The sequence below is a fragment of the Carassius carassius genome, chromosome 44, assembly GCF_963082965.1.
Source record: "Carassius carassius chromosome 44, fCarCar2.1, whole genome shotgun sequence".
In the NCBI taxonomy this organism is placed as follows: domain Eukaryota; kingdom Metazoa; phylum Chordata; class Actinopteri; order Cypriniformes; family Cyprinidae; genus Carassius; species Carassius carassius.
In genome coordinates this window covers 10012794-10035823 of record NC_081798.1, presented here as the reverse complement: position 1 = coordinate 10035823, position 23030 = coordinate 10012794, and the positions used below count along the sequence as shown (strand labels likewise).

General features: G+C 37.6%; 1 protein-coding gene across 2 annotated transcripts in view; it reads left to right on the top strand.

Moving 5' to 3' along the window:
• The window catches only part of LOC132126886 (forkhead box protein J3-like), a 117871-nt gene that overhangs the window by 83961 nt on the left and 10880 nt on the right, over positions 1-23030 (top strand). For both annotated transcript variants that reach the window (XM_059538482.1, XM_059538483.1), the window contains exons 4-7: positions 4162-4245; positions 11897-11998; positions 20096-20224; positions 22096-22270. In XM_059538482.1, coding sequence (XP_059394465.1) covers positions 4162-4245; positions 11897-11998; positions 20096-20224; positions 22096-22270 — 490 coding nt within the window. The remainder of the gene's footprint in view (positions 1-4161; positions 4246-11896; positions 11999-20095; positions 20225-22095; positions 22271-23030) is intronic.

Sequence of the window (23030 nt, the reverse complement as noted above, 5' to 3'; positions counted from 1 at the left end):
ATTATTCTTCAAGTTTTATGTTCCATCAAATAAAATAGTTTTTTAAAAATTGTTATAAAAAATTAAAATTGGAGATTTTTGCAGAACAAATGTTACATATTGCAACTTTGGTGTCCTCTCGTATAGGGCTGTCACTTTTGTGAAAAAAAAATCCTGTTCTGTTAAAAATTGTTATAAAATATAAAAATTGGAGATTTTTGCAGAACAAATGTTACATATTGCAACTTTGGTGTCCTCTCGTATAGGGCTGTCACTTTTGTGAAAAAAAAATCCTGTTCGATTTTTGAGACATAGGCAAAGTGTTCAGTGAATCGTTAGTAAATTGCCTATATTTGGCGTTGATCCGTTTTTCAACGCCAAATATAGGCAAATCCACCGACAACTAAACATGCATTAGGGCGAACGTAAAGAGGGCGCTTAGACGCGCACAAGTCAGCAATGTGGACTGCCATAACATCAATGAAAAACATTACTGAAGGCTACATTGATATTATGCACTAATAGGCTCTGTGTGTGTGTGTGTGTGTGTGTGTGTGTGTGTGTGTGTGTGTGTGTGTGTGTGTGTGTGTCAGAACCTGCAGTTGCTGTGTGACGCGCGTTCGCTGCGAGCGTATAGTGACGAGCTGGACGCGCTCCGAGAGAAGGCCGTTAAAATCGATTCCCTGTTTTCGTTTTCGAAACTTGTGTTGGTTGGTCCAATCGATTGTGCAGATTTTGTGACAAGCTTTTTTTGATTGTGACAGCCCTTTGACATGCTTAATCTTTGATAGGCAGACGCGTGATAACAGCTCGACCGTGAGTGAAACCTAAGCGCTTGCTCACGGATGGGAGGGGCGGGTGACATTCATTTTCGATTTACGTTTTCGGCTGTTTTTTTTTAATTCGGCCCGAAACCGATAATGCCATTTCGGCCGAAAATTTCCGGCGGCCGAAATTTCGGTGCTCCCCTATAAATAAGCTTTCCATTGATGTAATATTTGGCCGAGATACAATTATTTGAATATCTGGAATCTGAGGCCAGTGACACACTGGCTGCGTGGCGTTAGCGTGCGTTTCTGCTGCATGTCTGTTGAGTGGCGGCTGCGTCGCATTTTCTGTGTCTTTACGCACCAGAATCGTGCCTGAGGCGGCGCTGGTGCGCTGCTGTTGCTCTAGGTGACATAGAGGGAGGCCGCCGACAGACCAGACTCATTGTCTTCACGACAACAATATCTATACTTCGTTGAGCATAAATATAAAGCCTACTGATAAAGAACACAGTCAACAATATTGACGGCAAAATAGACTGTTTGACAGTTGCAATATTTGAAAATCGATATTTTTTTTTTTTTTTTAAATTACATTTATATTTGAATTTATGTCAACCTATAGACTTTCAAACATCAAAATGTCATTAATTAATATGTATTTGTGTACAAAATGACATATGAACATATTTTCCTATTCTATTTTGCCTGGAAACGCTTCCAACACGCTTGTGTGTCGCCTGAAAAATAGGCGTCGTTTCTATTTCTAGCATGCACGCGTTTTCCGCGTGGCTCGAGCCGCACCTGAGACACGTGTCTCACGCAGGCTGTCTGCAAGCTCTAACCTGTTAACATGGGAGCCGAATTAAAAACGGACACGCAACGCAGCTGAGATGCTTGAAGTTCTTAGCAACACATATTACTAATCAAAAATTAGGTTTTGATATATTTACAGTAGGAAATTTACAAAATATCTTCATGGAACATGATCTTTACTTAACCCTCTGGAGTCGATCTACACGTTTTGAGGCATATTCTCCTGATAACCCCAAAAAGAATTATTTTGATTATACAGATAAAAGCAATACATCAATCGAATCTGTAAAGGGTCTACTTTTATTTGTATACACACATAAGAACAACAAAACTTTGTGCATTTAAAAAATAAATAAAAAAACTAAGGTGCACTGTCTGCAGACTTGGTCTGCGGTGATCTTCATTTAGAAACACATCATTAAAATGAACTGTAACTCAGTGAATACTTAACGAGGAGACATGAGAGATATATCTATAGAAAGCTAGACATGTCTACTTTTAAACTAAACAAGTTACTAAACTAAACTACCGAAAACAAATATTCTGTTATAAAGTAATCCATATGGGAACAACGCATGTCCCGTCTTAAACGTCCCCCTTCATTATATCTAATGCAACCACGCCCACGCGCCGAACGTGCTATTGATATGGAACTTTTTTTCTCCCTTTTCAAATTTCACATAACATCAGAAAAGCATTTATTTTCAATGAAAATGAAGAATATAATCAAAAATTTTTAAATTAAGTATCGGTGTAGGGAGGGCTTTATTGTCCCAATAAGGTGGCATCCATTAATTTGAATTAATTAAAATTTACACTCAGTAAGTTAATATAGCATACTTTTTTACAATGTACTACAATACTGAGGTGCAGATAATTGCCACTATTTGCAATAAGTAGTCAAATTTTAACAGTGTAAATAGCATCTATCGCTATGAAAATATGCTGTTTTCACTTAGTGTAAATAGCATCTAATTCCTATTTGCGATCTACCTATGGTCACACGAACATAGGTAGATCAGGGATGCATTAGACATTTAAGTAGATCAGGAAGCATTCCCTTCAAAAACAAATTAAATCCGCTGCATCTTCAGTGGCTCAGATGTCGGGAGTAAATGACGACTGCTATGTTGATGCATTACATCCAACAACATAACGCCTCAATCGCTTAGTAGACTTTCTTGTCATCCGATGACCCCTTTAAAATTGATATCTGTCATTTATACTCTAATGTTGAATAAATATAGTCAATAGTCAATTTCATAGAGACATCAGTATTTGTATCAAATGTGTGTACAGTATGTACCTTTTAAGAATATAAAATTAAATGAGGCTCTTATTAAAAGTTAAGATAAAGTAATGACTATAATGTCTGACTTTGGTTGACTGCTAAAAAGTGATAAGCATTTATAAATGTTAAAATTTAAATGCCTGGTTTACCATTTGATTAATGTTAATTGTGTCACATCCTCTCATTAGGCTGGTTTTAGTACACTGCTTCCAAGGCCAAAAAATGGCATGTTAAAGCAAGGTGTGATCATGCTGTGAGCACTGCGATTGGTCAGATTGTTTTGGAGCTGTCATCATACTTAGCTAACAAATGGCTGCAGCTTAAAACAGGGATAATGAGAACTTTTCTTAAAGTAGGGAGGCTGCGAAATACCATTTGGGCACAGGAGCTTTGCTCATTGGCATTCCGTAGCTTCTAACCTTTGCCGTATTGCTGTTTAAATGCAGAAATTTACATCATTTTATCAATATGTCTTTGGAGGCTGAACATTTGAGAAACCTGAAGCATGCGGTCTAGACAAATCCTTTGGTGATTTTCAATTATTTGCCTTGCTTAGGTGCACACACGAGCTGTGCACAAGTAATTTTGAAGGTCTTGATCGCACCCTCTCTGGACAATTGAGATCTTATCCCATATAATATGAAATATTTTAAAATAAAACCCAAGCCTGGAGGTTAATTTCTTTTTCTTTTTGACTAACTTTGTGTCCAGATTTGCCTTTAGCTTCTGGGAAGAGCAGCACTATTGAAAAATAAATTAAACAGGAAGAATGCAAAGATAAATTATTCAGACAGGGTCTTGGGTGCTTGGATACCAGCAGCCCCAATCCAAGGTGTGCTATTTTCTGCCTGATTATCAGAGCTCAGACCTGACCAGAAATCCAACACCTCCGTGTCCAGCCCTGAACAGGAGCAATCGATAAACCTGCGGCTGAGGAAGAGGGGCTTCAGGAGGGGCTTAACATTTTACCTGCCTCTGCCAAGGCTCAGGAGAAATGCGAAGCGAGAGAGCGAGCGCAAGAAACGGCTGTAGCAAAAGACCCAACTTCTTCGCACCTCAACATATATGTGTTCCCTACGTGACGGGCTTACAAATGAGCCTGCTGAAACTTTGATGAACTAAAAATTGTACGTGTTTGACGGCGAATGTGCCCAGTATTTGATTACAGAAGTTTCTCTCTTGGAAACCCTGCTGATTATCGTGCTCTGCTTTTCATCAAAGTTTTATTGAATGGCTTTAAGTTGACCACTATTTTAGAGTATGATGACTTGCTTTGGGACTAATATTCCATCCTCATCCTGTTTTTAGGGTTCGTACTGGGCAATCGACACAAATCCGAAGGAGGACACGCTGCCCACACGACCCAAGAAGAGACCACGGTCTGGAGAGCGGGTGAGTGAAAGTTTGTTTGTGTTTTTGTGTGTGTGCGCGTTAACGTTTATGTGTGTGCTCCGAGACCCCCTGGTGGTCGGCTTTCAGACATACAGACTTTTTCGAGCCAAACTCAGCTCATTACTTCAAGTCCGGGAGTGATCAAAAAGCAGAAAACAGTGAGTGTCTCGCTCTCCCAGTTCAAGCTCAATGTCACTGATTTGCTCCATCACTTCACTTGACCATGTGCTTAGATTACGGTTCAGATGCCACTGTAATTATTACACCGTTTCCAGCACAGTAATTTTATGGCTCCCCATTCTCCATAATAATATTCAGAGACCCCATAACTTTTCCAGTTGTTTGTGATTTACTAAAAAATATTTTTACATTTTTTGCCCAATTAATATAATAGTAAAAAAACAAACAATAAAATAGAGCTTTGCGTAATCAGAAAAATCTTTTAATAATGTCCATGCAGTTAAAAATGTTTGATATTTTGCATGTATCTAGAGAGAGGCTACCTCATTTATTGATGTTTTTCAAATGCCTTACTAAGCAACTGATGAATAACACCACTTCAGCGCAGATTTTCCTCGCGCATTGGACTTTGAACCCTGACATCACTAATATGCAGCGTATTAGAAAACACAACGTTCTGCAGTTTATTTAATTAAGTGCATTTCGTGATTTCAGTCATCATACAGTAACCAGCAACAACCACCCCTTCCACTTCTCATCGAAGACAATTGATGCAGTGCTAAACAGTCTCTCGCTGTTGGTGCTTACGATTTTTGTGTCTTTATCTGATAGTTTTAAATGCTTCCACACGGCCATCATGTTTGCTGCATTAGTTCGTGCCTCTATTTGAACGCGTCACGTTATTGTTCGGTACAATTTATTCAGTCTTTATGATTATTCGGCCAAATGCCAAAAGAGATTTTGTTGCTATTTTTGGCTGAATAATTATGGTTGTCGAACCTTTGGTCCATCCCTACTTTTAATGCATTTGCTTCAGGTTTATATGATTCACAAACTTTAATCTCATGAATAGAGCCCGACCGATATGGATTTTTGGGGGCCGATGCCGATATTAACTCGAAAAGAGCCGATTTATAAGCCGATATTTTGATTTTAAAAATAATCTGGATATTAGACCCATTTCCTATAAACTGCACTTACACAACATTCAATAGCAAAATATCTGCCTGTTCTATGTATGTGGGCTGTATAAACCATTTTCCAGAAGGGATTATGTTAAAAAAAAGCCTTAGATTACAGTCTCAATGACTAAACAATTGCTCATCAAAAGTATATATTTTTTAATGATCAAAAAACAGTCTGGTTTTAAACATTTAACACTTTTACTTTCTTCCAGTTGAAGCTGGTTTTAACAGTCTGTGTGTGTACTGTAAATAAATTATAATACTAAAGTTAAAGTATTTACAGAAGTAGTCCCACACTTTGCTGCTACAGCATTCACTTTTTTCAGCCATCTGTAGGCAGAAAGAGAGACGGAGAAAGAATAAGCATGTGTATTAATAATATCACCATGTATCATTACTCATGTCATCATTAGAATTATAATAATAATAATAAACAGGGATCTCCTACATAGGCAAAAATGAGAAATATATATATTTTTTTTTATTTGTCAAGTAATAGGTATTACCTACTTATATTTAACAATATTATTTCAAAATTTTTCTGTTATGTCTGTAAAGCTGCTTTGAAACAATATGTAAAAAATATGTGTGCTTGTTCAGCTCACATTTATTTACATGTCCCCTCTGGTTTAATCATTTCTGACGCACCTACTGTAGTTACTGTAACTACACTATATTTGCTCTCACAGAATATCGTCTTGCCTACTATTACCGGAAGATTACGGAATCAATTCGAAGTTGAATGGTTAACGTTAGTGTCAATTATTTATAATTATATTATTTATTATACCGCTTTCAATTTTGAAAAGAACCACCTTCAAACAAGTTAATAGCAAGCATTTAAGGGGCTTGCTAAAAAGGAAGCTATATTAGCGTTAGAGTAACGTAACCAGCCTGAATTCACCAAATTGTTCTCTGGACCTGAGGGTAGCCTCTTCTTCCTTGCTTCTCTCTTAATTCTCATCAGCAGGACTAGCGCTATCGCTCGCTTCTTACAACGGGACAGATACATGTTTGCTCCTGACCGAAAGAAGGAACAACAGACTATGAAAGAGCTCCCGCTAAACGTTTTTAAAACCCCGCCTACGCCATAGCGCAGCGCAAATCGCGTTGTATCTGAAGGGCAACGCTGAACCCAGCAGCAAGCGCCATGCATATCGCGTCCTGTGTGAAAGGCCCAATTACGTGGTCATTATGTGGGAAACACACCGCAATAGAATAAGAATAAGTTAAACGCTAATGTTATAGTTTGACCTCCTATTAACGTTCGCGCTCTTCCACTGATAAACATGGTATTAGCTTTGTGGCTAATCTAATATAGCAATGCATTAGCGGCTGTAAGTGATGTTACAGAATATTTAGAAGTGATAATGATAGGACCGTTAGCTAGAACTACCACACAGTTTTTATATACAGGGTATGAACTAAATCTACAATCATTTCACATGACGAACGACAGACTCACCATCAAAACAGTAAGTTACATCTCCTTGGCTTGGCTAATCGCTTTCTTCTGTAGTGAATTTCTGGCGCTGTTGTTAACTCTGGAGCTGCAGCGCTCCCTCTGGTGGGCACACTATGCAACACTCATAACATGAGTGAAGCATGAGACTCTGTTTCTCATGTTTCATCGGCCGTTATAAATGCAGATGCCGATTTAAATGCAATTAGCTTATATCGGCCGATAATATCGGCCGGCCGATATATCGGTCAGGCTCTACTCATGAATCACTTCTTTTAATCCACTTCGCTTTCTGACTAAATGTTATGTTAATGTGTACGTAAAGATACACATTCACCAAAGGGACTTGTTTGCTTTAAAATACATGTTAAATTTTTTTTTGTTTTGTTTTAGTATGTAGTAAGGATCACTTTTGAGTCCCTGCTGTGAAAATACATTTCTGTGGGAAAAAGAATTACAGTTGTAAAAATCTGAAACTATTGTAGTCAGATTCATCTTTCTAAACTTTAATGGTCAGCAGAAAACCATATTATTTCTTCATGTTTTGATGGCTCATTGCACATGTTTTTTATCTTTTGGAAAGAGCAACAAACAGAACCAAACAAGAAACCACACATTAGATTAAGATTAACATAGTAGGTTTTACTTTTGCCAAAATAAAGATATTGCTTAAGTTTCTTTTTTCCATCAGCATTATCTTGCAGACAGTCTGCCTTTAGCATGATGCTGCCTGTGTTGGGTTTTTACTTTTTTACAAGGCCAGAAATATGTGACAACATGGGTTTGGTGTGTTGATAGAAAAGAATGAGACAGGACTGAATATTTCCTCAGTCGAGAACACTGGCTTTGTTTCATGTCTGAGTCAGTGCTTTACACTCGTGCCGCACAGGTTTTCTGATTGCATGCTCATTTCTTTTTATATAGTTGTCTCACTCAGTGCAGCTCAGTTTATCTTGTTGAGGGGGTCCAACTTATTAATAAACTGTGCCCCAGGTAGCCTTTAAATACTTTGCATTCTGCAGTCATTTTTTAGCAAATATCAATTAATGCAGAGTTTCTGCGCCAGTTATTTTCAGCCGGAGCTTTTGCCTTCCATTATTTATGTGCAGTGCTCACCGGAATATACAACTCGGCTGCACTCGACGCTGGCCTCCGAATTTGACCTGTCTCAGAGGCATCTTGCATCATTTTGTCCAGCCCTGCGTTGTGGATTGGAGGCAGGCGAACCAAAAAAGGTTTAGCTATAGTAAGAGCAAGGGGTGGGGAATGAAGACATGTAAACAATATAACCATGAAACGAAACCATATAGATGAAAAGAGCATTTGCAAACAAGCATGTTATTTATCAGGGCTTCAGACTGTGACTAAATCGTAGTCACAAGCACAATGGGGGGGGGGGTGCGCATGGGGGGGTGTTAGCTTGGACTAGTTATTTTTAGCAACGGACACCAATAATTTTATTGTGCGATACTGACAAAATTATAACTAGGGCTGACCTGTTTTCAGTTAATGAATGCAGAGGTGGAAAGTAACGAATTACATTTACTCGCGTTACTGTAATTGAGTAGCTTTTTTGTGTACTAATACTTTTTAAAGTAATTTTTTTAATCTGTAATTTTACTTTTACTTAAGTATATTTTGATTGAAGTATTGTACTTCGCTACATTTTAAAACACATTAATTACTGAGTAAAAAAAATAAAGAATAAAAAAATAAATCGCTCCCTGGAAACTACGGCAGTAAATAATTGGTAGGAGGGCAAACTGGCTCTAAAATCACAAGAAAGATGCAGACGGACAAAACAGGCGTTAGTGGTGCAGACACCGCTGAAAACGAAACCCTGTCATATTCTGAACTTGAACTCGAAGGAAATGAAGTGAACCCCTGGCCATATGTATGCTCTATTATGCAGTGTAAGCTGTACTTGCCTAGGAAGACCAAACTAGCAGCTTATAAAATCTCGACAAGACATCAACCCTTCGCAAGAATGTAGAGGTAAGCTAAATAATTGCATCGTTGCATTGGTGGTTAAAATGAAGCTTTGACATTTTAGCATGAGGTTTTGCACAAATTATCCAAAAAGACAGTGGTGAGGAGTGTGCTATTTTTGTTTTAATGATGTGCGCGCGCATTTATAGTGCGTTCTTTCACTGTGTGATTCAGTCTCCTAAAATGCATTTAGAATGATCACAAAATTGAAGATATAGGGGCAGAAAATTCACATATTTATATAATTTCATATATTAAATCAAAATCACACAAAGAATGCCATCTTTTCCTCCAAAAATCATCATGAATATATACATACATATATATAACAGTTCAGTAAACAAGTTAATTAAGAGACTTGCGTTTTAGACACCATATTGCCTTTTTTAGCTCTATTTCTACAACAGAAAATAATTCCAAACACAACCGTTTAAATGATTCGGTTCAATCGCAATGACTCACTTATTAACAGTGACTTGCTGACACATACTGGCCATTTTAATTTCACATTTAAAGTATCTTTAGATTTTTTTAATAATTAATTTATTATCATTTCAAATGAGTATTCAACATTTTATGTCTTGTATATCAAAACATTATTCATGCATTTGTAACTGCAGGTTAAATGCATTCTTGTCCTATACATCTAAATGCCACTTCCAATGAATCTTCTGCATTTCCTCTGCATTAAAAGATGAGTTTGTTGATACTGATTTGCCTGGTAACAGCCCAAATGTTTTATTATTCTAAATAACTGATTCCTTTAATTAAAAACAACTAGTTTGAGATTAATAGACCTGTGACTTTTACTTGTACTTAAGTAAAATTTCATTAATGTAATGGTACTTTTACTTGAGTAGAATATTTTTGTACTCTTTCCACCTCTGAATGAATGTAATATTGTAGTGCTCTCTGCATCCAAAAAACTCCCAAAAAGTGTTTTACTTTGTTGCTTCTGATATGAAACACAGTCTCTCATTTAAAATTCTTACCATTTTATTACAATATTAAAACAATAAATGCCAATTTGGTGCTGTTTAATATGAAGTGACAGATTGTTGTACAGTAAGGCTTTATTTCAAGAGAAGCGGTAGCGCGAAACACATGAACTGATAATCTCCTCTGCTTTAACTATTAACAGCACAAAATAAAAATGAATGAACATCCTAAGGTATGTTAAAAGAAACAGTACAATTTACAAAAATCCACATCCAGTCATATGCAATTGCCCAATCAGTCTCTCAATTGGGAAAGGCGTCAATAAAACAGCTTATAAACAATGTCATTTTTACCTCAGAAAAAAACGTATTCAGTGACCAAAAACTTGTTAGTTAGCTAGAAAAATGAATGCTAGAGAGGAGCATTTTGCTAAATATAAGCACTATATAACATTTATTAAAAAAATGTTTTACTGTTCAATGCTTAATTTGTTTGAATAAATCCGTCAAGTTTTTATGACAGCCACTATTTAAATGTTTGTTTCAAAAAACTAATTGGAGTAGAAATAAGTAATTTTAACTTTATTATTATAAAAACTTAGTGTACTTAAACTTATAATAAAAGTTTTGTGTAATTTAAGCATGTATATAAATCAGTTAATTTTAACCTTCAATATTATAGTAATGTAATACCTCATGACTCATGTATATTTTACATTAGTTACATTAGCATGAGTTGTTTTTTGTGGGGGGGGGGTGTCATGTACTTTAGACTAATATACATTCAGAGTAATCAAAAAAAATCAAATTAATCAAATTGGAATTAAAATCGGCTCAAATTATAACGCAGTAATTTCAGGGATTTTGTTGATGATTATAAAACAATATTTTGCTTAGTGTGTTTTTGTGCTTTTTTCTTGACTGGTTTAGAAAACACATTTAATCAATAAATTCAATATCGCTTTCATAACGTTTGTAGTCGTGTTGATATTCAGGGGAAAACAGCACTCTTGCTTGTGTGATGTGTGTTACCTAATTGTATCATATTACATAAATATAATTTAAAAAAAATACAAAAAACACATTTGAGGGGCATTATTTTATTTAATGTTTTGCCCCCATGTCTGAACTTAAACTGCAATCAAACAGACTACATCAAGCTCATGGAGTGCATGATATGAAGGCATGTTTTGTAGTCACAAATTGAGTGTTGTACTAAGTGGCTGCTCATACATTGTTAAAACAACAATTACGATGTTATCTGAGACCATACACATCGCACACCCTTAGTGCACTCACTGTCCCTTTAAGAGAATGTAAAATGGTTGGACAAAAAGTGTATATGTTAGAAATCACATGTGATAAGCCTGATAGCCTAATTGACCTCATGTGTGTTGAGTTGGTGGCGCGTGTTTTCCTCTGTATGGTCAGGCAGTTGGGCCGGTGTCATTTATAATGGCCATACTCTAGACTCCAGTGAGAGTATCATTCTCTCGGCACACAGCTCTGCCCTCAGGCCACACACAAACATTTTTCATACTGAGACTCACTTCACTCACATCAAAAACCTCCAATTAGATCCATTCTCTCTCAGCCTGATCCTGCATGCAAAAATAAGTGGGAATTCGGTCTGTGCAAAGTGTGAAGCTCGCTATTAGGAGTATATTTCATTAGACACTCGTGCTCTTTCTTTCTCTCTGTTTCTCTCTCATCCTCCTGTTGTCTCTTTTAAGAAATTCTTTGACATTAAAAATTGTGACTTAGCTAAATCTCATTTATGTTTATCACAAATTAAAAATCGTATTGTTGCCAGGCAATCCTCTTATAATAAGCAGTTTTGGGAGACAGACGTGCTGAAGTTATCTTTTACCCCAGCAAGAGCAGACAGAGCACAGGGAGCCGTTCCTCTCTCCTGCTCATCTCTTTCCCAGAATGCCTCTATTTTTGACCTAAATAAAAGGTGTTGCTCTTTTGTTGTTGATAAACGCTCACTGTGTATTCTTTAAAATTTCTTTCACTAGAGTAATACCAAACGCCTTTGAATAGAAATCACAGTCACTTCACATCGCTTATTGTCTCCATCCTGGTTGGTTGAGTATGTCTTTGTTTTCCTGCAGGCGTCCACGCCATACAGCCTGGAGTCGGATAACTTGGGAATGGACTGCATCATCTCTGGAAGTGCCTCTCCAACGCTGGCAATCAACACTGTGACTAACAAGGTAGTGTTCAGTCCTGGCTGTGTTTCCTTTATCACAGCTGACACCAGTGGCCTACATACCCAGTTTACATTTATTTATTCCTGCCATGACTATATGCGTGCACTTCATAACAGGACTGAAGTGTGATGCTTTTGTTTACACGGACACTGAGAAGACTGACTTAGTCTCATCTATATTGGGCTGGCATTATGTGCACAAATCCTCTTAACGGTGCATATGCTGTATATTGTGAATAGCTAATACCTTATTCTATGTCTGTCGAGTCCAGAATGTCAGGTTTGCGCTTACAGAAGCCGTGCATGAATACAGTATTTTTCGTATTTGGATATGGTTTGCCTCAGTGGTTCTGTCGTTCCGTTAAAGCTGAAGTGTTTGATTTTATGTTAAAATGCTTCCTCTTATACCATCTTAATATGCAGAAACAACAATATTAATTCCCATTTGTCTCTTCTTTTCCTTAAAAAAAAAAAAGCAAAAATCTTGGTTACGTGCAATGAAAGTGGATGGGACCGGTCTGTATATATTGAAATACTCGTGAATGTTAAGTTGCATTAAAGATCGTGTTGCATCTATAAAAGCTTGTATTGTGGTGCTAAATTTTCGCAGTACATTTCTGCTAGAGAACAGTGAGTTTGTTCAATGTTTGGATGTCTGATTACCTGCTGTATGCTTCTAGGCAGAGCACCCGGAGTGACTCGTACCATAACTTGCCCTCCGTGGCATGACTTCATGGAGAAGTGTGTAAAAAGGAATGGAGCCAAACACTCTGAAATTGAAATAGGCTTTTTAACCTTAAGCCACTCTTGGCCTGGTGCGGGCTGCTTGCTCTCTCTGGAGTGCTTTTACAAAGCCCAAAAGCATCAGTTATTAATTTACTTCAGGCATTAAACCAATAATATTTCACATTAAGCATGGTGTTTAAGATGAGGACTGAGAGGGGATTTGGAATTCGTTTGGATTGAATTATAGTATGTTTGGTGATCTGTTAATCTGGATAGAATACAGAATTGGTGCTGTATATAATTTTTATATAGTGTATATGGAATTGTTTGTTGATTGCTAGAACATTTCTTTGCAAAACCTAGCGAGTTGTCCTAACTGAAATAGAACTTTATAAGTGAACCAGTTTTCTAATAACAGTGATACTCGTAATATATATATAAGGATAAAATGCATGCTAATATTGACATTAGTTTTTTATGGTTTTAGAACACATCCTATATGTTAACACAATAAACCATAAATCTTTTTTTATCATTGTTTTATTGCAATATTAGTGTTGTTGTTTTCGCACACCTCCAAATGTCCTTTACAGCATTTCACACAGCAAAACATTTCAAGCTAAAGGTATGACCGATTCATATGGGAAGAATTTCAAGATCCACCCATAGTGGGATTTCGGGTTATCCCATGAGCATATGCTTTCTTTGCCCTCCTACTCGAAATGCTGATAGACTAGAAACCAAACACACAGGAGAGTAAAAACAGCAGAGTTTGGTGGCTCCTTGGAGATGCTGTTTCTCAGTGTGGGCCCTGTAAGCAGAGAACATACCACGCCTCTTGAGCACTTCATGCCAAGCCACAGGAATTCCTTCTTTCTCTTACTTTCCCGCCTGCTGGTGCAGGCCAATGGGAAAGCGCCTGTGCTGCATAACATGGAGAAGGAAAGCCTGGCTGAAACAGAGCATTCTCTCTTTCTCCCCCCCCCCCCACTCCCTCCCTCCCTCTGACTAAATGATCACTATGCTATTGCTATGCTTTTCCCTCTCTCAGTTCAGTTGGCTGAGCTTTGTGAGTAGGCCCAGATAGAATCTGCAGACGTATATTCTATGATGTTTTAAAGAGAGAATCTGCTAAGTGAATTAAGAAATAGACAGATGTGTAGGGATGGGAACCGGAAACTGGTTCTTATTCAGAACCGGTTTTGTTCTTTGAAAAGAACCGGAACCGTGAGCAATTTCTAAGTTTCGGTTCCGAAAACGGTTCTGGTGCAACACGTGACCTAGCGCTGTGAGCAGCCTTGCGCCGGTGTTCTGAATATTCGGCGTTTCCCGTAAAGCAGCGATTCTCAATTGCAGTCTCTGTACTCTGCACATTTTGAACGTTTCTCTTAGCGCTTCAGACATTTGTTCTATTCGAAGTGCCCTGCGAAGTGGACATCACAGGATATTCAGCCATGATTCCAGTTCGAAGCGAACGTAGCTATATGTTCCAATCAAAGTGCATTGAAGTGTGCAAGACGTGAATTTAGATTGTATTGATTTACAGAGGTATATGATGTCACAGTTGTCCATGTTTAAAGACGCTGCACAGCACAAATCAGTGAATGAATGTTTCGATGTGAGGTAAACTTCAACAGATTTCCCCTGCTCAGGGAGTAGGGAGCAATGAACAATTGGAACACAGTTCATGCACGGAGTTCATTTCTAACGAGCTGATTATCTGAATCATGTGTGTTAACAAAGAGAAACATGCAAAATATGCAGAGCAGTGGGGCGCGAGGACTGGAATTGAGAACCACTGCCGTAAAGGATGTCACGAACCGAATAACTCCCTGCCTCTTTAATCACGGAGCACATTGATTCCAATAACGCGTATTCCACAGACTCGTTGCGCTGTCCCGTCTTTAATTGCCAAACACATTGTTTCCCACGACTGTATGTGCACTCGCGCCTTTGATAACTGCACATCGTTTTGTCTGACTGTACATCTAACGGCAGCGCGCTGCACCTGCCGCCACTAAATTACATTATATTTGTCCCATATTGTCATTAATATACATACTGGCTTCAACTTGGACCACTAAATAAATAGACTGCTATTGTTATGCAAGTATGAGGGTTAGATTATTTAGTGTACAGGTCATTTCAAAAGTGATAAACAAAGTGATAGAAAATATTTATTTTAATGCATTTTAAATGTTTAAAAATGTGGAAACCACTCATTGCATCTCCTGACTGCATTATTATTTGTAAAATAGGGACTTTATGGAGAGTGTGAAACGTTATATTACGTTATAAGTGTCTCAGCCCTCAAAGGACTATTTGACCAAGCTTATTCCTGCTTGATAAGCAAAACGTTATTGATAGTGTAAAAAACATCAACTTTGAAACACATGCTGATTGATGGACTAGCATTACTCAACATTACTTACTACCTTTCAGCAACGCTACATTCAGTGAAGGTAAAATAGTAAAAAACATAGTTCATTTAAATGAAACCAGGAGCCGAACCAGAAAATTTCTAAAAATACCCCACCCTACTTATGAAGATCTTTACACTGTAATATATGTTGCATTTTGACATTGCCAACCTTTAAATTAAGTTGACAGTAAGTAATAAACAGTATTGAGCATTGAGTAGTTGAGTATTGTGCATTTTTCCTTACCACTATTTCTTAATAATTGTTTTATGATTTTAATGGAACCGGAATCAGAACCGGAACCGTTAGGTGGAACCGGAACCGGAATCTGAACCAGAAAATTTCTAATGATTCCCAACCCTACAGATGTGTTAATCTGACTGTACTGCAGTGTTATTGCAGTGTTAAACTCAGTATTATTTAAATATATTGTATTATATTTGTATTTTCATTATATTGAAATATAATGAAACTTCATGCTTAACATGAACATTCATAGTCTTTTTCTTAAATTGCATAGTAGAAATTAATGTGAAATGTTGCTAAATAAATTAACAGATATTTGAAGTGTATAATGTGTATATATAATTTTATTGTTAATATTATATTTTAATATATTTTATATATTTGTAATTATTTTATTGTATTTCTTACCTTCTTTCTAACTTTTACTTTAAATGCATTATACATATTACTGCTAAATAATCAATATAATTATTTGTGTGTGTGTGTGTGTGTGTGTGTGTGTGTGTGTGTGTGTGTGTGTGTGTTGAGAGAGAGAGAGACGGAGGGGAGGGATCTGTAATTTAATGATATACATTTTTAGACATGATTTTAAATATATTGGTATATTTATAATATTTCTTATTTTACATTGCAAGATTGTAACAAAAGATGGATTGAAGCCAAAGCTGAACTTTCTTTCTCTCCTTTTTTTCTGACATTCTTTAAATTGTGTCGAAGTAGAAATTTTCTTTTGAATGTAAGTTATTGTTAGAGACACCTGGGTGGATTTCTCTTTGATTTCATAATCCTTGTCTCATGCTGAAGATTAGTCGCCCGTATGAAAGACTCCACTGGCTTTTTACTTTAATTCACGGCTAAATATAGCGCTCCTTTTCCACTGCAGCAAACACACAGGAGTATTTGCAATGGATTTGTTCACCCCTTACCTTCTCTCTGCATGTTACTTTCCCACTGTGTATGTGTGTGTGCATGTGTTTGTGTGTGCGTGTGGACATACACACAGTGTTAGTATGTAGGCGTCTACATTTTTGGCCTTGAACAAACCACAGTGTGACGAGGTCTTTAAATCATACTTTATGGATACAGGGAGTAAAAATAGATTGTGGTGAAAGGCTCACGGCTAAAAGCCTCTTTTATGACTTAATTACATATAACATTTATACTTGTTCTTCACACCAGGTTTTGATTATAATTGTAACTGTTTTCTGCATGATTGAATTTTCGACATGCCTGAGCTTAGTTGCACACAGGGTTAGTTGTTCTGGTAATGTGCTGTTTCCAGGCCTAAACATAGCTGAACGAGGGAAGAGTTATAATATGCAAATCATTCCATGACATTAACCCCCCATCCACCCTCAATCCAGTGCAGCCCCGGCAACCGTTATGCTCCGCTCTTTTGATGAACAGGGAATAATAGGATTGGGAAACATTTATTCTGCTTGAATGATAATTCTCTGTAAGAGACCATGATCTGTAATATGTCTTTCTGTCTGCTGTCGCGCTGAGTCAAGGAGGAATGGGACCGAAACGTTTGCATTTGCATCTCTTGTGGCAACCAAAAATCTATTGGGCCTTTCACTAATGAAATGGATAAGCCTAGGGTTTCGAAAATATCCATACAATGAAAGCCACTTGCATTGAGACATTTTGTTAAATATGTTCAAACATGTATGGAACAACATGATCGGTAATGACTGTTTTCATTTTTGGGTAAGCGACCGGTTAAGTGTAGAATGAAAGCCTTTGCACATCCTTACTGAGGCAGGTGAATCTTGGGACATGTTGCGTGGTTTTAGTACTACGCTGCTGCTGCCAAGACGTGTGGCGTGTGATGTTAGCACACCCAGCATTGTTGCAGTTCCATTCATCCTTTCCTACCATGGCAAACTCAATGTAGGACTATTCTCCCAGGAGCTCATTATATTCATTCCCATACCATCCCTCCAATGCCTTATTTATTCTCATTTTGCAACCAGCACATATTTGCAGATCAGCTTTATAAATGATAATTGGTATTATCTTTTTGAAGTGGAGGTTCTTCCGCTTCGGAAAACTGCGCATTCAACAGTGCACACAAAAAGGTCAGGTTCTCTGTAGCATTTGGGACCTTTTTGAGCTGTCCCAAACCAATTTGCGCTGTGAGTTGACGGTTCCAATGCTGCAAGCATCGTGACCTTTACTGAAGGAGAGCTCTCCCGTCTCAGCCGTCTGAGACAGCAGATCATCTTGCTGGCCACCAGCCACGCTCTCTCTCCATATGAGCCACCGTGTGGGGCACGGCATGTTAGCGCTGACCTCACTCTTGTACAGGCAGTGTGGCGTACGCATGCCACACGTCACGTATGTGATGCAGCCGTTACTGTTATGAAAAGGGCTAAGAATTTCCCTTGAACTCTGAAACCAGGCAGTTTCTTTTTGATTGGCTCCTTTTCCTCAGCACTCCATCTTTGGTATCAGCTTATCATCATATAAGTTCATACACATAAATATACAGACAATAATAATCATATTTTAAAGATATATAGAAATGAATTTAATTAATACAAATATGAACCATTAAAATAAAAAATATTTATATATATGCATGTTTGTGTGTGTGACCCTGGACTTAAGTGTAAATTTTTTCAAATTGAGATTTATACTAAATCTGAAAGCTGAATAAATAAGCTTTCCATTTAGGGCTGGGATAAACGATTATTTTTTAAACGATTAATCTAGTGGTTATTTTTTCGATGCATCGATTAATCTAACGATTAATTTTTCAGACCGATTTGATTTCGATTATCTCCCCATTAATTGACTACTAACAATTTATACATGTTGATTTACATATCTGAATGGAAAAAAAAACATCAATTCCTTAACATTGCAATATATGTTTATTGCTCTTAAAATTACAAAATAAAAGACTGACTAAGAATGCATTACTTTGCACTTGTATAGAGATAGCATTCAATAAAACCTTGAAAACACATAGCTTACTGAAACAAGCTTACTGAACACATAGGGCCTAGCTTACTGAAAAAAGAAGTTCTTTCAGATGAAAATAACAACAACTTGATGTCTAGTATTCAATAAAAAAGGTCACCCAAAATACTTGTTTAGAGCAATTGAAAGAATACAGTATGTAAATGTAAACTTGAGGGCTTTAAGCTAATACAGAGAGTGCTTTTACAAAAAAAAAAAAAAATTAACAGTGGGAGCCAGCAGCCTGTCATAGAGAAAAAAAATCTCAGAATGCTCCACGTGAAACTTTGGCGTTCCGCCCTTTTTCTATCGTGTCTAATGATTTTGGTTAATATGCACAAGGGAGGGAGAGAGCAAGAAGCGCTCGTGTAGTTTGAAGACTGTGAGTGCGCGAGCGCGCGTGTAACTTTGGTGTTTCGCCCTTTTTCTATCGTGTTTAATGATTTTGATTAATATGCACAAGGGAGGGAAAGAGCAAGAAGCGCTCGTGTTGTTTGAAGACTGTGAGTGCGCGCGCAGCCGGGGCTCTCTCTCGTACGCGCCCTGTCACTGTCACTCACCAATCAAATAAGGCTTTGACAGCCGCCAAAAAAAAAAGATCAATGCAGAAAAACCCCTGGATTGGTTATATAACGTTGGACAGAATGTTGATCCGGCCAACGCGTATATTCAGCGCACATAAGGTAAACGTTTTGCAAACGTTTTTTAGAGAAATAAAAACAGGTCGACGAATCGATGCGCATATTTTGCGTCGACGTATTTTTTGCGTCGACGTCATCGATGACCTCGACGTGTTGTCCCAGCCCTATTTCCATTGTATGGTTTATTAGGATTGGACAATATTTGGCCGGGATACAACTATTTGAAAATCTGGAATCTGAGGGTGCAAAAAAATCTAAATACGGTACTGAGAAAATTGCCTTTGAAGTTGTCCAAATGAATTCTTAGCTATGTATATTACTAATCAAAAATTAGGTTTTGGTATTAGGTTAGGTATTTATGGTAGGAAATTTACGAAATATCTTCATGGAACATGATGTTTACTTAATATCCTAATGATGTTTGGCATAAAAAAAAAAATCAATAATTTTGACAATTTGTTTTTTTTTGGCTATAGCTAAATATATACCCCAGCGACTTAAAACAGGTTTTGTGGTCCAGGGTCACACAAACACATATATATATACGGAGAGGAACTTCAATACTTACATGTATACAGTTAATGAGTTGCATGTTTAATATTTTTTATTACAAATATTTTTATATATTTAATATATTTTTATTTTTAATTTAAAAATGCAATAAATTTATTTAAGAAATAATTACATAATTCAGGTCGTTTGAATAACGGTCTTACATCAATAAAAAAAAAGGTTAAATAAAAATATATCAATATATTGTTTATGAAATAATTTATGGTTAAATTTTCTTAAATATATTTGTAATTATTTTTATTGTTGTTGTTTTAATTAATTTTATATATACAAATATAATTAATTTAAAATGTGTACAGGGAGTTGTGTTCAGTGTATATGGAAAATGTCCTTTTTAGTGTTATTAAATCTAAAAATGTTGCTTTTATTAAAGGCATACAATTTTCAAGTTTTTCTTAAACTTATGAAACCAACATGAACAAAGAGTACATGTCTAAGAACTTGGCACTTGTGTTTTAAGCTAAATTTTTGTCATAAGCACTCATTAATTGTCTAAATCATTGACCCTTTTTCTTTCTTGATTTCCAGGTGGCATTGTACAACCCTGACCAGGACGGGAGTGACAGCCCTCGAAGCAGCCTTAACAATAGCCTCTCTGACCAGAGCCTGGCCTCTGTTAATCTCAACAGTGTGGGCAGCGTGCACAGCTACACACCAGTAAGAGCTGAATTCTCAGACTTTGCAGGCGCTATTCTGCTCTTTAACCTCTTGTGAACCTGAAGCAGAGCTCTTAATTTGCTGAGTTTTATTGTGGAGCGCTTCTTTATGAGAAGCAGCAAGATTCCAGTGCGTTTGTCAGAATACTGGAGTATGGAGGCCTGTGCATGAGAGCGCACTGACACAGAGGTTAAGGGAATGAAAGACAGAGCTCATACTGCTGGAACGCTGCTAAAGAGAGACACTGCCTCTGATGTCCTCCCACCAGAGAAGCCGCTTCTTTGTTGTGGTCCCCTAGAAGCCCTGCATGCTTCTCGCTCCAGGCTCTCAGCATTGATCCGGCACAGACACTGATAGATTCACTTCAGTGGGCCAGACAATGCTCTCTCTCTCTCTGTCTGTCTTTTTCTGCTTCATCCAGCTGATTCGAACACTGTAGTCTGTTTGAACATAACCAGATTATATGCGCTCATCTTTACAGTGATGCATAGTGTGTCATCTGACTCCCACTGCTCATATTTCTTCTGTACAATTAGTCTCTGCTGCTAATGTTCTATGCAAGCAAACTGGTGTTTCCTGCTCTGATTAAGTGATGCCAAAATTCATTTAAAGTATTAATTTTAGTGGTTAATGGTATTTTATCTTTTTAAAGATAGTGTAGCCATTGGCCATTTATTAGTTATGAGCAATAGCATGAAAATAAATATCTCATCAGTGTCAGCCAGAAGGTTAATATTGTGCATACCTAGCAGAATATGGTTGTCTGTACAGTACTTAATATGATTACATATGCATTTTGGCTATTAACAAAAGTAACTATTGCATATTATAAGCAAACTATCTCCCTTACATTTTCAGTGAACCTCTACTGAATTAATGGGATGTGGAGTGTAAGATATTCACAAAATTTTGTTGCTGTAAAACTTATTTTAATTCAAAAAAAAAATAATGATTTTGTGTAGTATAATGCTGGAACCATTTATTATCAGTGGGAGACACTGTAGGAAACGCCGATGTTTACAATTATTTGTTTACAGGACTTGTTTGTAATAGCATTGTGATGTGTTCAGATGCATGTATTTCCCTCACTAGTTCACACTGACAGCTAGAATTAGACTTCTCTTCAGAGTGGCAGATGACTGTTTTGCCAGCCTCTCCAGTCTGCTAAACACTGTTGTCTTGAGCTAGACATGGCAGAGCCTCTGCCCTTGTGTGTGCCACAAATATGCTCAGCATTATGGAGACCTTGAGAGCTATTCAATGAATCCCTCATTCTGGGCATGAAAGGCATCTCTTCAGACTCAAAACAGTGCGTAGATCCCATTTGAAATGAAACACTTGCGTGAGAGTTTTAGACACACAATCTAATTCATTTTGATGGGCGAACCTGTACTGGATATTTATCATTAGAAGGATTTGTTTTATGGATCAGTGCCTGTTTTTTGCAGGAGAGCTTTTATGATCTTGCTGTCGATTTCGGTTGCGTTGCTCAGTTAGTTTCGCCAAGCTGTTAATTACAGAATAAATAATAAAAACAACTTCAGAGAGAGCCTCTCAGGAGACATGTCTGTTTTGATCATGGCTGTATGGTTATGTAGAGATTCAGCCGTGCTAGTAAATAAATGGTCAAGATTTGGAGGGTTTTGTGCGCCTGAGATTTGGCTCCTGCATATTGTACTGCAGTGTGTCTGGCAGTTCATTTCCTTTGCCGTGATGCTGAGTGCTGTAGTCAGTGCTGTCATGTTCTATCTCCGCTCTAATCTGCCGGTCACTGGGCCTGGCTGAGCAGTGCTGCCGTTTAGAGTGGCAAGGTTGCTAATCTTGTGTTCGTCCCCTCACACCACAGTCATCCTCCTCTCCTCCCCCTTTAGGTGACGAGTCATCCAGAGTCGGTGTCCCAGTCCATGAGCTTGCAGCAGGCCCCTCAGGCCCAGTACAACATACCGGAACGCGACAAGCAGCTGCTCTTCTCTGACTTCGAAGATCTCAGTGCCTCTTTCCGCAGCCTTTACAAGACTGTGTTCGAGCAGTCCTACAACCCACAGGGTGAGTTGCACACTCGGACATCCCATCAGACAGCTCTGGGAAAAAAACGAAGGCCAAGACTAGTCTGTAGCTTCCAGAGCTTAGAGTACTTCAGGCTTATTGGTAGCTGAAAGCATCAACAAGTCAGCCAAAATAATTCATAAATCACCATGCAGAGAGTGGAGAATATGTGGGACTGATCAGTTCTGCAGAATTTGTAGAGTAGATGGGAAGAGGGAAGAGTAGATTATCTCAGAAAAGTCGAACAGAGCATTTTGGCCAATTGGGGACTGCGTAAGTTTTCCAGCGCTAACGTGGTGGTGGTTCAAGAGGTTGCCACTCTGACTCTGATCATGGAACGCCCGGTGTTGTTATATTCGAGTTAACATGAATATTCATTAGTTCCCTTATTGTGGGCGTGTCCTTGAAACAACGTGCAAACGAATGGAACTGAAAATATCAGTGCACGCTCGTCAAATCTCTATTTGATTTAATGGATTTTTGAACAGGTAACAAAGTGTCGTTAATTAGCATTAACTGCTACAGTGCCAAAACAATGGATAGTTTGTGTAATATGATAAATTATCTTTCATGTTTTGCTTGATTGATTACAGGCACACAGAAAAACAATCAATAAGCTAATTTAACCTATCTTACCTAATATAGTTTTTACTGTTTGGTGTATTTCGCTTTTTATATATTTCATTTGTGGGGCTATTTTTTTATAATAGTTTGCTTTGATTAGACTACCTAGTTGTCATTGGAGACTAGTACAATTTGT